General features: G+C 39.9%; 1 protein-coding gene across 1 annotated transcript in view; it reads right to left on the reverse strand.

The window, feature by feature from the left end:
* The window catches only part of lars2 (leucyl-tRNA synthetase 2, mitochondrial), a 36146-nt gene extending 23779 nt beyond the window's left edge, over nucleotides 1-12367 (reverse strand). Inside the window, exons 1-3 of the mRNA XM_069656521.1 lie at nucleotides 12243-12367; nucleotides 6764-7008; nucleotides 5808-5939 (exon numbers count right to left, since the gene is read on the reverse strand). Of these exons, the coding sequence (XP_069512622.1) occupies nucleotides 5808-5939; nucleotides 6764-6997 (366 nt within the window). The 5' untranslated portion in view covers nucleotides 6998-7008; nucleotides 12243-12367. The remainder of the gene's footprint in view (nucleotides 1-5807; nucleotides 5940-6763; nucleotides 7009-12242) is intronic.
* Nucleotides 12368-16084: the final 3717 nt, after the last annotated feature.

Raw genomic sequence — 16084 nt, forward strand, 5'->3', positions numbered from 1 at the left:
CAGTCCACAGATCCTGGCTCTTCTTCATGACAGCAAGAAGGACACAAGAGATTTTTTTGTGAATGTGGAGCCACTCAGCTTCATGCGAGTGTCCGCCCACACAGCTCCAGCTAGAAGCTTCTCTCCATCTGTGGCAGCACGGAGATGTAACTCCAGCATTTGTCTGTTTATCATCATGCTAATTGATTCAAACCAGACCACGGTATTTGTTTTATTGTTCACCTCTCACGTCCTTGTTCATTGAAAAAAATCATGTCATCCTGTGACCAAACAACTGTTGCCATTAAGGTTACACGAATTTAAAAATGTAAGTAAGAAAGGGAAGAAATTTTTTTGCACCCAAATTGTGTAAATATATTTTGCCATTAGGTGATTTAGTGGTATGTAACCATGCAGATAGTTTGGTTTAAAGGAAGAGTACTTTAAAGTGCTAATCTCAAAGATCTCACTTTCGTTCTCTTTGGCGGCACCTATGGCCACAAACGGTAATTGCGGGAGCACACTTCCCATATATCCAGACAGTGTCGCATGTGTGACGTCCACGGTTGGCTCCACTTGTAGCTCTTGATTTTCCTCGCTTTCCTTTTTAGACTGTTTGCTTCATCTGAGCGTCCAATTTGTTTCTTTTTCTTTGGATTTTCACTTATTGTTGAAGTTGTATCTGTAGTCATCGATCTTTTCTTTGTTTGTTTGGCCATAGTAGATTACTGTTTACTCGCAACACTTGCAGAGACCGGAAAAAGCAGCCGCTTAGCTCCGCCTACCCTCTCTGGCAGACCAACCACTGCTGGCTGATGGAAAACGCGTCACTACTGGGCGCCGCTTGTGATTTTTTCCATGAATGTCGCCACAGACACCCAGTCTGTAATACTGCAAATGCAAAGGCTTTCATCAGTGGGCCAGAGGCTCAATCACCATTGTGTTACCTCATTCGGAGATAGATAGTGACTTAACGGACATTTGATGAAAATCTTCAATATTACTTTCATGCCAGTGATACGATTCTCATGTCTGTGCAGTAAATATCTAGCTACTGCCAACAGTTGGTTAGCTTAGCTTAGCATAAACAAGAGAAAGAGTTGGAAACAGCTAGCCTGACTCAGTGAAATTAACAAAGTTTGCCTACAAGCACCTCAAAAAAGACTAACTAACATGTTATATGTAAGTGTTTCTTATGGGCCTTCAAAATGACTGTTTCTTGGTTTGCTGCATGCTAGCCATTATCGTTGTGACTAGTCGTTATGCTAAACTAAAGGTAAGCTAACCAACTCTTGGCTCCAGCTTCATATTAACAAATGCTTATACTATGTAGCTTAGACTTTGGTATCACAACAAAGACAACGACTTTGTTATCACTTGTTGCTGTCCTTCCAGCCCTTACCAGAGCCTTTTCTCCAGCTAAGCTGCGAACACTAAAATCTTCTCAGGTTAAGATTTAACCCTTTGTTATGTAACAGAGATAAAACCACAGAAACCTGCATTCTGTAAACTCATAAGAAGCTCTCTCATTAATCCATTGATACATTTTGGTCACAATCTATAGAAGCGATATCAAACAACAGGAACTTTGAGAGTGAGCATGAAACGGTTATATTTCTTGATTTAAAAAAAGGAAAGTCTAAATCATGAAATACCTATGAAAACAGAAAATAGCTTTAGTACGTGACAATCAGCAGAGTGTACCTTTTTAATTAACTGGTGAATAAGGTGGACTGTGTGCATTCAGCGGAACGAGATTTACTTTCTGACAGATGCTGAGAGAACGAACACTCCTGGGCAGGAAGTCGTTGGCAGTCAGGTGAAACATGTTTCTGTCCGCGGAGAAATAAGACAAAAGCAGATGGGATATTCTCCGCAGGTGAGGGAGATGTTTAAAAACATAAAATCCCCCAGGAAAAGAAAAAAATGTCATCAGTGTAAAGACGAGGAGGGATGGTGTGAGGACGACTAACCAAAGAGCAGGACATGATTTCTCTTCAACAGCAGCAGCCGTTTACTGGACTCAAGCAGAGCGTGAATATCGACTGCAACGCTGTGATTTAGCACAGAGTGGAGAATGGATTTTACCTTTAATGCATCTTTATCACAGCGGATTTAGAACCTTCAGTCTACAAGAACTTCCAGGACTACAAGAAAATCATTCCTCTTTTATGTTCATATATTTATATCTATCTTTAACTAGTTCATCTGCTCTGAGGTGTCATAAAAATGGAGCCAATAGCTCATTAGATGGTGTATCTAATGAGCTATTATAATCAGTGGTTTGGTCGTTTTAACTCAACAACAAAAAATGACACATTTAACAGTCTGTAGCAGAAAAAGACAGGAAACAATTCATTTACACTAAAGCAATCTCAGAACCCATCGGCTACAGTCTGACGACGATATGACATGTTGTGCGTGTCCGGTTTAGAGACTTCCTTTTCCGTGCGCTGCATTGTTTACAGCAACTTGAGAAGCGACAGTGTGTCAAAAGATCAAAAGTGATGTAGATATGTCAGCAAAATAAACAGTCATTTCTTGGTTCATTCAATCCCCTGAGGAGCGCCTGTTCATCTGTTCCTGTTGAGTCTCAGTTTCACTGTAAATAGTCAGTTACACAGAGGCTGCACTCTGGCTAACTACAGCGGTATGAACCCAGAAAAAGAAACCGTTTTTCTTGTGATTTACTTTAATTAACGGGTCTTACCTACCTACCACCGAAACTTCAACATGATGATGCAGATGTGTAAAAAGTAAATATTCATGCTTTGTCAGGTCTGCCCTCAAGAGGAGGAGAAGAAAACTACTTTTAAAATGCTTGTTTGTTGAACGGAGGTCGGATCGATCATTTCTGGTGCATTTGAAGAAGTCTGGAAATCTGAACGCTGAACGGCTTTTGTGACAACGCGTCAGGTAGTTTACCTCAAGTTTTAGATATAGAGCAGATTGTTAACTGTTAGCATGCAGATGTCTGTTTATAGAGATTAATAAGAAGCTAAATCGTCATCAGATAGCCGCTGAGGGGAGCCGGGATGTCATTACGGCGGATTACGTTCCGCCTGCTTCTGCTCTCCTCATGGACTGTTTTTCCTGCATACGTCGCAGCCTGCTGATACGTGATTGATCAATGTTACTCAGACTACAAAGGGAAGCCAGAACACTTGCCGTACTAAAATACATTTTGTGTAAACAGATTAACACTATGAAACGTAAACAGTGTGAGTCCACCGTATTGACAGAACGCAACACAGAACACTGGAACAGAAACATCTAGCATGCTCCGAGGATAGTAGAAAGAGGTGAAAGACAGTAGAGCCAGGAGGTATTATTATGCTACCAATGGTGCCTATATTAATGCTATTGTTGGTACACTTTATTATGTACATCATGTGAGCTGAACACAAAGAGATATGCAGCTTCACACTTCAGTGCAAGTGTAAACTGAGGCTCCAGCAGTGTAAAAAAGCAGATAATAATACTTAATAAAGTGTTTTATACATGAAGAGAACAAACGGATCAGATTGGAGCTTCAGTGCTGTGAGACAAAGACAGCATAAATGAGATAGTCAGTACTGTTCTCTGACTCACTCTATCAGTACATAATGATGCTTTATATTATGAGAACAGCCACAATCAGAGAGGTTTGCGTCAATAAAATGTGCTCCTCAAAGTGCGTCTGAGGATGACACATCCTTTGTGATTGTGCAGAAGAAAAGTCAAAATAATGTTCTTTATGTCTGAACAACAGCAGGCACAGCTAAGCCCCAGAAAAGAGGCGGCGGTGAGGGGCAGATAATGAACAATAAAGCAAACCTGAGCACTAATTAAAAGCTTTAATGAGGCTTATTATTAAAAGGTATGGCCGCCTGTTGTGGGAAGTTCTGTTTGTTTGTTCAATGCACAAAAACAGTGGACACAACTCATTCCTTAATGTAAGAATTGAAAAGAACTACACTTTTTAAATATATAACATTATATTTAACATGGTAGTGAGATCTTACTTCAAATTAAGGTTTAAATGTAAGTTTCACTGTTAGAATTCAGCGTCAAAAAGCACGACTAACTTTGAACTGTGATCTGGGGTCGGGGGTAACACCTCCAAAAGCAGTCAACAGCCATTATGCACATTACTAAAAAAGAGCAATAAGGATAGTTAACAGTGAACAATGTGGGGTACTGGGATCACACAAATACCATACATGCATTTTCTGTACTGCTTATCCTGCTCAGGGTCGCAGGGAAACAAACACTCTTTTAATGACGTGGAGCTGGCAGACACAACACTAGTAATGTGTGAAGCAGAAAATGCACGTCTTCCAACTAATACTCAATACATGTTTTTTTTTTTAAACAGAGAAGGGGGTTCAAATCTAAGAGGAAACCTTAACCTTAAAAAACAATGAAGAGCAAGTGTATCACACTCTGTGGGTGGATTTATAGAACAGTGCTGCTGCTGCCCGTCTTGGCCAGGACATTTGAAAAAAAGAGATTTTAATGGTTTTAATGGCTTTTTCCTGATTAAATGAAGGTTAAAAAAAAAAAAAAAAAAAACTGAACCTGAAACACAAAAAAAGCACAAACTTTATTCCGTTCAAGAAAAGGTACAGGGAGGAGGAAAGTTATGATAGCTGGTTAATTTAGTTACACTAGGTGTTAGCTTGTGTTTCAAAACAACTGTAATTGTCCATAAAACTTGGGTTTGTTATGGTTACAAGTAGATAAGGGGAAGGGAAAAAAAATTGTCTAGTTAATCTGACTCCCTTTCGAACATGTTTTCATTGTGTTAAATTTTGAAGTAAAAAGTCAGTCATCAATCAGAATGAGATCTATATTATGTTACATAAAGGCACTATCATCTAATCAACATTTTGTTTTCTCCCTGGTTTGAGTAAAGAGGAGTTGGTGAATTATTAAATTCCTTATTATTCCTTAAATCTCTTTTTTTTAGAGCAGGACATCGATGGATGCTGATTATTTAAGCTAAATAGACCTTAAAGATATAATCTCAAAGTTCTCTGTTTCGTTCTATTTGGCGGCACCTTACGGCGATGAACGGAAATTGCAGGCGCATACATCCCAGATAACCAGACGTCCACAGTTAGCACCGGTTGTAACTCTTGATTTTCCTCGCTGACGGTCTCTTTCCTTTTTAGACTGTTTGCCTTCATCTGAGCGTCAAATTTGTTTCTTTTTCTTTGGATTTTCACTTATTTTTGAAGTTGTATCTGTAGTCATTGATCTTTTCTTTGTTTGTTCAGCCATAGTAGATTACTGTTTACTCGCAACACTTGCAGAGACCTGAGAAGCCGCCGCCTACCCTCTCTGGCAGACCAACCACTGCTGGGTGATGGAAAACGTGTCACTAACTGGGCGCCGCTTGTGATTTTTTCAGCAAAAGTCGCCACAGACACCCAGAAATACCGCAAATGCAAAGGCTTTCATCAGTGGGCCATAGGCTCAATCACCATTGTGTTAACTCATTCAGCGATAGATAATGACTTAACAGACATTAGTTGGAATGAAAATCTTCGAGATTATTACTTTAAACTCAGTGTTACTAATAACACGAGCAATGGCTTTCTTCTATTCCAGTGTCCAAGTGAGCAAAGCACAACACCAGGACCTTGAAACTGTAGTAGATAAATGGAATTCAGCCTCCTTGATTTGATTATTTACACCAGTTTCTTTCAAATGCCTTCAATGACACTTACCTTTTCAAGCGCTGAAGACAAAATAAAAGCTTTCTAGGTTTCTGTTTCGTGCATTATTGTATTAACCTTGGTTATTTCTGTGTGGATGGCAGGAAATGGCAGAAAGACATTTACCTGATGTCCTCTCATTCTCTGGAAGTGGCCGATAGTGTCACTGATGGCGTAAACTCGGACGTGGCCCATGTGCAGACGCCCCGACGGGTATGGAAACATGGAGAGGACATAAAACTTCTTCTTGTTGGAACCCTGGGGGAATTGACAGTCAAAATAACACACAGAGCTGTTAGAAACACTGACTGGGTGTAGGAAAAGAGCATAAAACTTTCATCTGTGGAGTCACAATAACATCATTTCTCCATCATCAGTCTGACTTCTGAACGAGCTTAGTCTAAAACTCACTGTGTGAACCTGAAGAGGTCAAGACTGCATAATAACTCTGCACACTGACTTTCTGTATAAGGCTCTAACAGGGTCTGATTATAGTGTCAAAATCTGAGCTGCCGCAGCGCTGATTATGAATGGTTTACAGTCACAATGCTGTTACCACGGCAACACAGTAAGTACTGGAGGTTACACCCCAGCTATACATGACGACAGGAAACCTGAGTCATGAATTTTTCAATAAATTAATTAAGAACAAGGCTGCCATGAACGCACTTAGTCTCTGTCAGCGCGTCTCAGGCAGCCGCACGGTCGGACCATTAGCAGATATCATCAGACGGAGCTGCAGGAGCCAGAGAGAGTCAGAGCTGCTGATGCTGAGGAGGGGCGCTTAATGAGCTAATGATACACTGATCTAAGAAAAAAAGGTAACAGGTGTTTATAATTAAGACATTTGTTCTAATGGAGGAGTTCACTTGGCAGGTGCAGCCTTGTTTTACTTCATTGCTCTAATTCAAAAGTCATAACCTGTTTACACAGTTTGTGTGAGTGATGTCAGAGAGAGGGGGAGACTGACACGGACAGCATGTCTTCTGACAACCAGGACATATATACACATTAAAACACACACCTATTACAGTGATATTACCATGCTAAACTCTGTAGGAAACTGCATCGCCACTCTCTACCTGCTCCAGTGAATCCTTCCTCCACTGGTCCATAATTCTTGGGTGCCACCATTCCTCCACTCTGCGCCGCGTCTCTGTTCGGTAGTCTTTCTCCCACACTCCTGTCTCACTGAACAGGGTGCGGGTGCAGGGCGACAGAGGTTGGTGTGCTGGACTCAGGAGGGCACCCCTGATTTGGCCGGACCGGACAACACCCAGCGGATACAGAGCGAGCCTTCTCACTGAGACCTGCATGGTTCTGTCACCTGAAGCACAGACAGACAGTTAATTAGCAGGCAGGTTGACAGGTTGGTTTATGATGGTGAGTTCAGGAACAGCTGGGGTTTCTAATCTAGAGGTCATCGAGCTTTAGATCTACTTTACTGTAGATTTGAATGATACCACTGAAATTGTTATACCAACATTAATAATGTTTAAGGCGCAAGTTAGTTCAAACATAAAATGATATAACGTGTAATGGCTAGGCTGCACGGTGGTGCAGTGGTTAGCGCTGTTGCCTCACTTTGCCCAAACCCCGGTTTGGGCAAGGTGGGCCTTTCAGTGCGGAGTTTGCATGTTCTCCCTGTGCATGCGTGGGTTCCCTCCGGGGTCTCCAGCTTCCTCCCACAGTTCAAAGACATGCTTGTAAGGTTAATTGGTGACTCTAAATTGCCCATAGGTGTGAGTGCTGAGGTTGTCTGTCTCTATGTGCCCTGTGGCGACCAGTTCAGGGTGTACCCCGCCTTTCGCCCAAGGACAGCTGGGATAGGCTCCACCCCCGCGACCCTGAACAGGATAAGTGGTATAGATAATGGATGGATTGATGTAATGGTTAAACAATCAGTCATTTAATCAAACAATAGAAAAATAAATAAACAATTTTGCGAAATTATGCGAACGAATAATGCATGCATTTTCTGGTTTTAGCTACTTTTTTAGATCCTTTTAAAACGGAGGACCCAGGTGTCCGTCATCATTGCTTTTTTATTTTTAAACATAGACCCAGTGATGTTGCTCGGTACGCGTCCAGCGTCTCTGGAGCATTAAAATCTAAAGGCATGCAGTAAACTCACTAGCCATACGTCCCAGGGAAGCACCTCATCTTTCCCGTACAGAACGATACAAAGTGAACAACAAAGTCGTTTTAAAAATCACAGTAATCAGCAAAAGAAACCCGGCTGTCAGAGAACCGCTGTTTCAACCCTCTGCGCATCTAATCAGCGCAGCGTGTGCAGTCTCATGACATGCTTGTTTAGCCGCTACAACAACAACAACTACCCCGTCACCGCAGATTTCATTTCAACAAATCAGGATGCGAACTTAGTAGTGTTAATAAACTCGTGTTTCCACCTCTCATGTTGTGTTCACTCATGTCGATGATGTTTTACCGTGGGGGACGCGCTGTAGTGAAATAAACAAAACATACTCTGCTGGGGCGGCGGAACTGCAAGCCAACCGAGAAGCATTCGTGTTTCACCGCAATTAGAAAAATTCAGAGCCGTCACAGCCCTAATTTCACTTTACTAGATAAATAAATTGGTTTTCATTTTCTACTCTCTGCTTTCATTTTTTTATATATTTTTAAAAAATCAAAAGATTAATTGTAAAAAAAATATGAAGTAGATTGAATGGAATGAAAAAATGTGTTAGTTGCAGCACTTAATTGAATTTCTGAACAATGAGCCGTGCTGCAGTCTTATAAATGACACCAGAAAACACTTAAAACTCTCAATTTGTCAGTTTTTAATTAGAAATTTGCGGGAGTCACTTTTCAAACAACAAAATTTTGTTCAATTGACGATTACATGATCACCATTTTGCAAAAGTAAAAAGATCTGAATTATATAATTGTCAACAACGGAGACGTCCTGAACACTTTGATTCATTACAGCTAACTCTAATATTTAGAAATACATCTTAGATTCCAGCTACTAGCGTCTCCATATAAAGAAAACAACACTTATATACAAGGTAAGAGAGCACACGTGTTAGCTTCTATTTCCAATTTCTAATGTCTCTACAAGCCAGGTGTGCTCACTGCACAGTATAACAGGTACAGTAGAGTTCATCCCTGTCACGTCATCTTAGAGAAGCTTCCCTATGGGATGATAACGAGCCGCACGGTAACTTTGAGTGCAACAAGGAGATCTCTCTCCTTCAGCACACGAACACTGAGCACAGACGAGTCTCCGGGACCGAACAGCCTGCGAGTCCACTCTTTGAGAACAGCGTGATTGACAGCTCAACTCGACAGCTCTCCTCTTCACCACTGCTGTTTCACAGTCTGTGTTCTTTGCACCGCGTCACTCACACAACAGCATGAACTGTGAAAAGTTTATTCAGCGTGATGTGATTATGCTTGGATGTGAGAAGGACATTTTTAAATCAACTGTTTCACTGACTTCTCATCTTCCTGCAGATAAACGCTCCAACATCACCTGGAAGGACGCTCAAGCATCCAGTATATGTCCTTCAAGTTGTATCATTACTTGTAGTTTGAAGGACAAAATACTGCATTAAAGGAACGCCAGAAACTGGATTCAGCAGGAGATCTGTTTTTTTATCAGTCCTGCAAAAAAACAACTTCAATCATTTATTTTAGGCGACTTAAAAAAGCTACATTTACTCTGTTTTGCATGAGCGCAGCAGTCAGGCGAGACTTCACTATGACTCAATGTAGGTCAGACAGTCAACTGTAAGGAAAAACAATTTGACCTAAATTTGTCGTCTACACAAAACACACACACACACACACGCATATAAACACAGTTTCCAAGGAAACCTGAGATATAAGTACAGTCTCTGCCTCCTCAGACACAGAGGACAACTGCTGCTAACCTGGCCTGTCAGGAGAATATTTTCACAGCGGTGACGCACATGGATCTGAGGCAGGGGGACCTTTAAAGCTGCTGAGAGGAGGAAGTGATCGTCTGCAGGTCATCAAAGCAAGGCTGACATGTAAATGAGGTAAATAAATATTATGAATGTTTATCCAAAGATTAATTCAAGCATTAATGTTGAAAAACAGTAAACAATTTTCACTGAAAGATGAAAGACACATAACAATGTGTCTTTTTTAAGCCTAGACTTTAAAAAGAGATTTTGAATGAATGAGTGTCACTCAAATGAGAGAAACATCAAGTCTCCAGAAGGTTTTAATGACTGCAATGGACAGATCTTTTGGGAATAACTCAACCAAATGAGTATAAAACAAGCAAAAAGGGCCCCTCTCCTCTCCTCTCCTCTCCTCTCCTCTCCTCTCCTCTCCTCTCCTCTCCTCTCCTCTCCTCTCCTCTCCTCCACCCACCCGCTTGTGGGAGTGTGTGATCTGGACCTAATTCTCTCAAGTATAACCTAAGCATCGCAGCAGCCAACGCTCCTCCCTCAGGCTGAGGATGGGAGAGCCGAGCACTCAAGGTTGTGAGCATCTGTGAAGGTGCAAGCGAGTGGGCTGAGGAGAGAGACGGAGAAAATGTTTCTATGGTGACTGGGCTCATCCGATCGGGTGTCTCCTGAAAAGAGTGACTGAAAACTTCTGCAAACAGCGAGCTGGGTCTGCTGTGTAACAGAGGAAGGATACGTGTCATGTAAAGAGCTGTGGCCGTGTCAAAAGCCTGGGATAAACGGCGATACTTTTTAACTGTCATATTGGCAGTTAGCATCATTGGTGTTGTTTAAAGCTCCTGCCACTTTGTGTTGATTTTGGCGCCCCCTGTGGACAAAGCTGTACGTCTTATCTCTTTGCTGATTTTGTCCTGTACATACTTAATTTTAACAAAAGATCTGCTTTCTTTTAACAGTCACATGTATCACTCATTTTACATTTTTGCCCTGGAAAATGTAAACAAAGGCAGCATGCAGTTAAGTTCTTCGTCTGACACCTACCCCCCACCAGCAGTTTCAGACATTAAAAATAACTATATAGAAATAATCCATCTTGTCGCTGATGGTCTGGTTTGCCTTTGTAGCTCATATAGAGTGTTCAGAATTAATTTCAGTCTGTTTCATAACCAGTGAAAATCTCCTCACAGGAGCTTTAACCAGTTCTTAATCAGAATCAGAATAAGAAACGGTGATTATTGCCAAGTAGGTTTACACATACAAGGAATTTGTTTTGGTGATTTTGGTGCAGAACAATTAACACAGAGCTAGAATAAAATTAAGTAAAAGACTTAAATAGAATAAGATGAAAAAAATAGGAATAAGAATAAAAATATAAAAAGCAATACGTATAATACAAATAGTACAAAATATGTACAACAGGTCAGATCATCAGATTTAAATCATAATTTCTGTCATGTTTGACTTTATTTTACCCAGGCAACATCTTGTACGGCTGCTTTGTAGTAAGACCAAATAAAATACGTTGTAATTAATTTAACATATAAAATTAAGTCATTTATTGTGAAAGCTTTAAATGTTCCTTTCAGTGACACGTTTCAGATGTCAAATACTTCAAATAAGTAACATAGCAGAAATTATCAATTAATTAGTTGTCTGAAAATCTGCAACAACTTTCATAAACTGATTATATAATTTCTAAGAAAAAACATCAGCTAATTTTAACTGTATTTTCAATATATGTATAGTTTTCCAATATTTTCTGACATTTTAAAGACTATAAGTTAACTTGCTAAGAGTAATCAACAGATTCATAGAGAATAAATTATTATCAGTAGTTTGGTGAAAGAAAAATATAGTTTTTTGTTTTCAATATAGTTAAAAGTGCCCACAGCAACAAGAAACATCTTTAAGAAAGAACTAAACAAATAATGAATTTTTAGATATTAGGGATTGCCGCTGTTTTACAATGTCTTTTTAAGACATGTATTTATTGTTAATATTAAGCACTTTATCTAAATCGTTTTGCCACTTATGATTATTTATAACAAATTCTCTGCTATTTATTGTTTCATATCTCGTGTTTCACATGGCTGAGGAATTGTGTTACTGTCTGTATGTGTCTGTATGTCTTGTATACAAGTCTGTGAATCAAAAGGCAAACTTCCACGTGAGTGGACAATAAAGATTTCTATTTCTATTTTTTCTCTAACCTAACCCACAAGTTCATGCAATTATTTATTGTTTCTTTCACTCTGACAATGATATTCTGTCAATTGTTTGCATAATTCTGTGAATATAAATGACATGTCAAAAATAATCCCGCTTCGACTGACAAAATGTGAACACTTGACGTGCAAAGGTCTTTTGCACGTTTCCTTGACATTCAGGAAAGCAATATGTCAAAATATCCTTATGCTATCATGACTAGCATGAGATTGGTATACATCATGAACGTCTCTCCACACACCCCTTTGATGGCTACAGATGCATGTATATATCTGATCATGCTGGCATAGCAAGTTTAACGTTAAGTCTTTTATTTCTAGTTTCCTGGTTGACTGCTCAGTTTGTCTGCATGTATGCTGGTGTCACACACAGCGGATGATGAAACACAGCAGGTTAATTTAAGAAATTACTTTACTTTGAAGATACTTACTGTTTTATTTTCTGCTCCTTTATGTCCGCGTTATGGTCGTAATGAAATACATCCAGTAATCCATGCTTAAAATATCAAACCCGGCTTTTAAATACGCTGTAAATGACCTGTTTCCCTGGATCACGACTTCGCCATGGGCGCCGCCATCTTGGATTTCAATAACTTTATCAACACGACGTAGGTCGACAAAGCCAAACCCATGACGTTAAGAGCTGAAGGCTCTGGCAAACAGTACATACATTTTATCTGCATTTTTCGTTAAAACTTGTTTAAAACTTCTCTGTCAGTTTAACCCGTACGTTTTAAACGTCTTGATTTTGCAAACTATGTGGGTCTGTCTCTCTGTCTTTGTGTGTGTGTCTTGTATGTGCGCTTACTTAACACACTTTCTGGGACACATAGACGATCCGAAGACCATCAAGACAAAGTAGATCTTAGTGTTAAGGGGAAGGGTTTGGGTTAGAAAATGTATGTAAATCCTCAATATTAAATGTCCTAAAGTGTGCAAGTGCATAAATGAATGAGACCTTCACTGTGGATTTCAGTGAGTGCTGGCTCTGCTTGTTATCTACCTAACTAGTAACCCTGTAATCTCCTCCTCCTCTTCTTCTTCTTCTTCTTATTCATTATTTAAAATAATAAATTATATTATTTATAATAATATAAATAGATAACTTGAAATGCTAAATTTGCAGAATCAAAGATATTCCTTGTTGAGAGTCCCAGTTTTTTGTTACAAACACAAGTAACTTTTATGAAAGGTTTGTTATTAATAAGAACAACCAGTGGATTGCCAGGATGTGAAAAAAAAAAAAAGATGGTGTCCCTCACTTCACAATGCAGTAATAAAATGTAATAAAAATAAAAGAAATGTTAAATTTTAAAATGTAAAAATAAGTGTAGACACTCTTGGGTTTTAACTTTCCAATAAACAATCAATAATGCAATTCTAAATGTTAATAAATAGGCCTACATGGATTTTGGTCCACATGATTAGTATCTCTTTTGCAGGACATCACTGCAGATTTTTGTTTTACCTCACATTACCTTTCATCAAGAACCAGAGAGAAAATAGAAGAAAGGAAAAAAAAACATTTATTTGCTCTTATTTGAACCTCTTATTTGTAATTTTAAAGTTTGTTTTATCCTCTGGGGTCAAATGTACAACATTATTTTTTGTATTTATCAAAGCAGATGAACTAAATTAACAGTCCAAAATAAGAAGAAATGACTGAAATAATTCCATGACACAATTTAAATGCCAGCAGCCAACAAGTATCCTCAGTCAGGCATCGTTATACATGATCTCTGAAATGAGAACTATTTCTTTGATGCCAACTTCCAGTGTAAAGTGATTGCTGACTGAGAGAGCACCTCCTCTGAGGAGGACGATGAGGAGGAGGAGGCAGTGTCTCATCAGAGCCTCTTCTCTACGAGCTTTCCCTGTGGCTCTCACCTTTGATCTGACGTGCAGACAGAAGCAGTGAAGGAGGGAAGAAGTCAGTGAGAAGAAGGAGAGTGGGTTATCATTAGCAGGAAATGGAGAGTTTCTCAGGCTGACGTCAGAAAGCTAAACCTGGGTCTCTGGTCGGGCCAGCCGTCGTATATCAGAGTTAAATGGTCGCCTGGGCTCAGGGCACAACAGGATGTGGCTGCAGACGAGGAATGAGAGAGGGAAATGGGTTTTTGACACAGTTGAGACAGCTAACTCACCACAAACGATCTCTCTGCAGATACAGAGGAAGGCTCCCTGATGAATGAACGTGGTTTTCATTTCCTCTTTGTTACAGTATCTCATTAAGGGCTGCAGGTACTGGTGGATTTTACCTTTTGTTAAGAGTGAATTTCTTCCTGAAATTCTTCAAAAGCTAAACTGACAAATTTAGAAAATATGTTCCTCCAGCTGGATTTTATTTGGACGGTTCATTCTCAAATGTTACAATAGTTTGTTTTACAAAGCCAGCAAAACCCAAAAGTATACAGCTCAAACTATCAACACATGATGAAAAAGCTGCAAGGCAAAAGAAGGTTAGCTTAAAGGTCGCTTGGTTTGGTGAGCCTTTGTTGAAAGGCTTTCAAGTCCATGTAACTGTTTGAACCAGAGCAGATCTAAAGCAGTGAAGACACTGTGGATATGACGGATGTTACTTTGAATTCTTCTATAACACAGACACATTTCAAAGCATGCAGTTTAAACTGTATCATTCACCTATTTGAATGATATTTAAAAATACATTTAAGAAGATTCAGTCAGCTTGATTAAGAGTTCTTATTCTATATTATTTTATGGAAAAGTAGAATCATCGCCCTGCATGCTTCCGGACGGAGACGGGCGGAAATTGTAGCTGAGATGACAAGGAGTCGCAGAACTTACCGACGGAGCATAGCATCGCACCGCAGAGAGGGCAGAGAATAGCCTGTTGACACAGGTTTTGTGTTCCCATCAATGCCGATCGGAGCCGAGGCGTTAATTACCCGGCTCTACTGCAGGGTAATTTGACCCGGGTCTGAATGCTGATTGTAACCTTTCCCATTAAGCAAAAAAGCTGGGTGTTAGCAAGCGTTAGTGGGTTTTTTGACCAGTGGGAAAGCGGCTATAGTATCTCTATTCCCGAGATCTCTGTGTTTACATCAGGGTAAACTCCAGAATGGCATCATCACCATCCGTGGATGGATACATGAAACAACACAGAAGTAAAGAAGATCTTTACACTCACAGTACATCAGTTTCTGTGAGTTACTGAGATTCACAATTCAGCCTCCAACTAAATTTAAAATATGGTCCAATCTCACCATCTGTTTCTGAATGAATTATAGTGTTGAATAATGTCTAAAAAAACGTGTTTCTCCAGAATAAGATGGCGTCACAGTGAGGTTGACCTTTGACCTTTTGGCTCCCTTTGTTACGGTTGTAACTCTTGATTTTCCTCGCTGACGGTCACTTTCCTTTTTAGAGTGTTTGCCTTCATCTGAGCGTCGAATTTGTTTCTTTTTCTTTGGATTTTCACTTATTTATGAAGTTGTATCTGTAGTCATCAATCTTTTCTTTGTTTGTTCAGCCATAGTAGATTACTGTTTACTCGCAACACCTGCAGAGACCGGAAAAGCAGCCGTTAGCTCCGCCTACCTTCTCTGACAGACCAGCCACTGCTGTGTGATGGAAAACACGTCACTATTTGTGTGCCTCTTGTGATTTTTTCCACAGACACTCAGTCTGTAATGCTGCAAACACAAAGGCTTCATCAGTGGGCCATAGGCTCAATCACCAGTGTGTTTGATTGAGTGAATAGTGATTAAGCAACTTATTACATAACCACAATATTTGGTTGCAGGTCTCCCTTTACTTCCTGTCTGTCTCCACAAAAAGTAAATAACAATTTAATCCTCTTTGCTGCACAGTGTTATGTCACATCACCAGTTTCCAACCAAACCAGCTATTTAAAACCCGTGGAAAGAACACAAACACAGAAATCTCTCATATAAAATAACCAGCAGATATACATGTGCATACAGACCATCAATGACTCTGATTGATTCAGGTCTTTAAGATCAATTCATAAACAAGCAAAACTTCCTTCTTCAACAGATGCAGTAATCTTTCCTGGCTGCTCTAGGTCAATATGTTCCTTGAATAATGGTCGTCTAACAATGCGACACACGAGGACAACTGATGGGTATCATGTAACAGAAGCAGATGGAGGCTCTGTGTCCTCAGGGAGCGTCTGAGTGAGCAAAGACAGTTTATTGCTGGAAATCTGTGGAGACTCAAAACACTGAAATAAAACATGGACTGAGTTCTGTGAACGTCTCACCCTGTGTCCTGCTGCCAGCTTTGTCTCAGT

This window comes from Semicossyphus pulcher, unplaced genomic scaffold (genome assembly GCF_022749685.1).
Source record: "Semicossyphus pulcher isolate SPU_LCO1_2020_fin unplaced genomic scaffold, fSemPul1.0.p SCAF_9, whole genome shotgun sequence".
Taxonomy (NCBI): domain Eukaryota; kingdom Metazoa; phylum Chordata; class Actinopteri; order Labriformes; family Labridae; genus Semicossyphus; species Semicossyphus pulcher.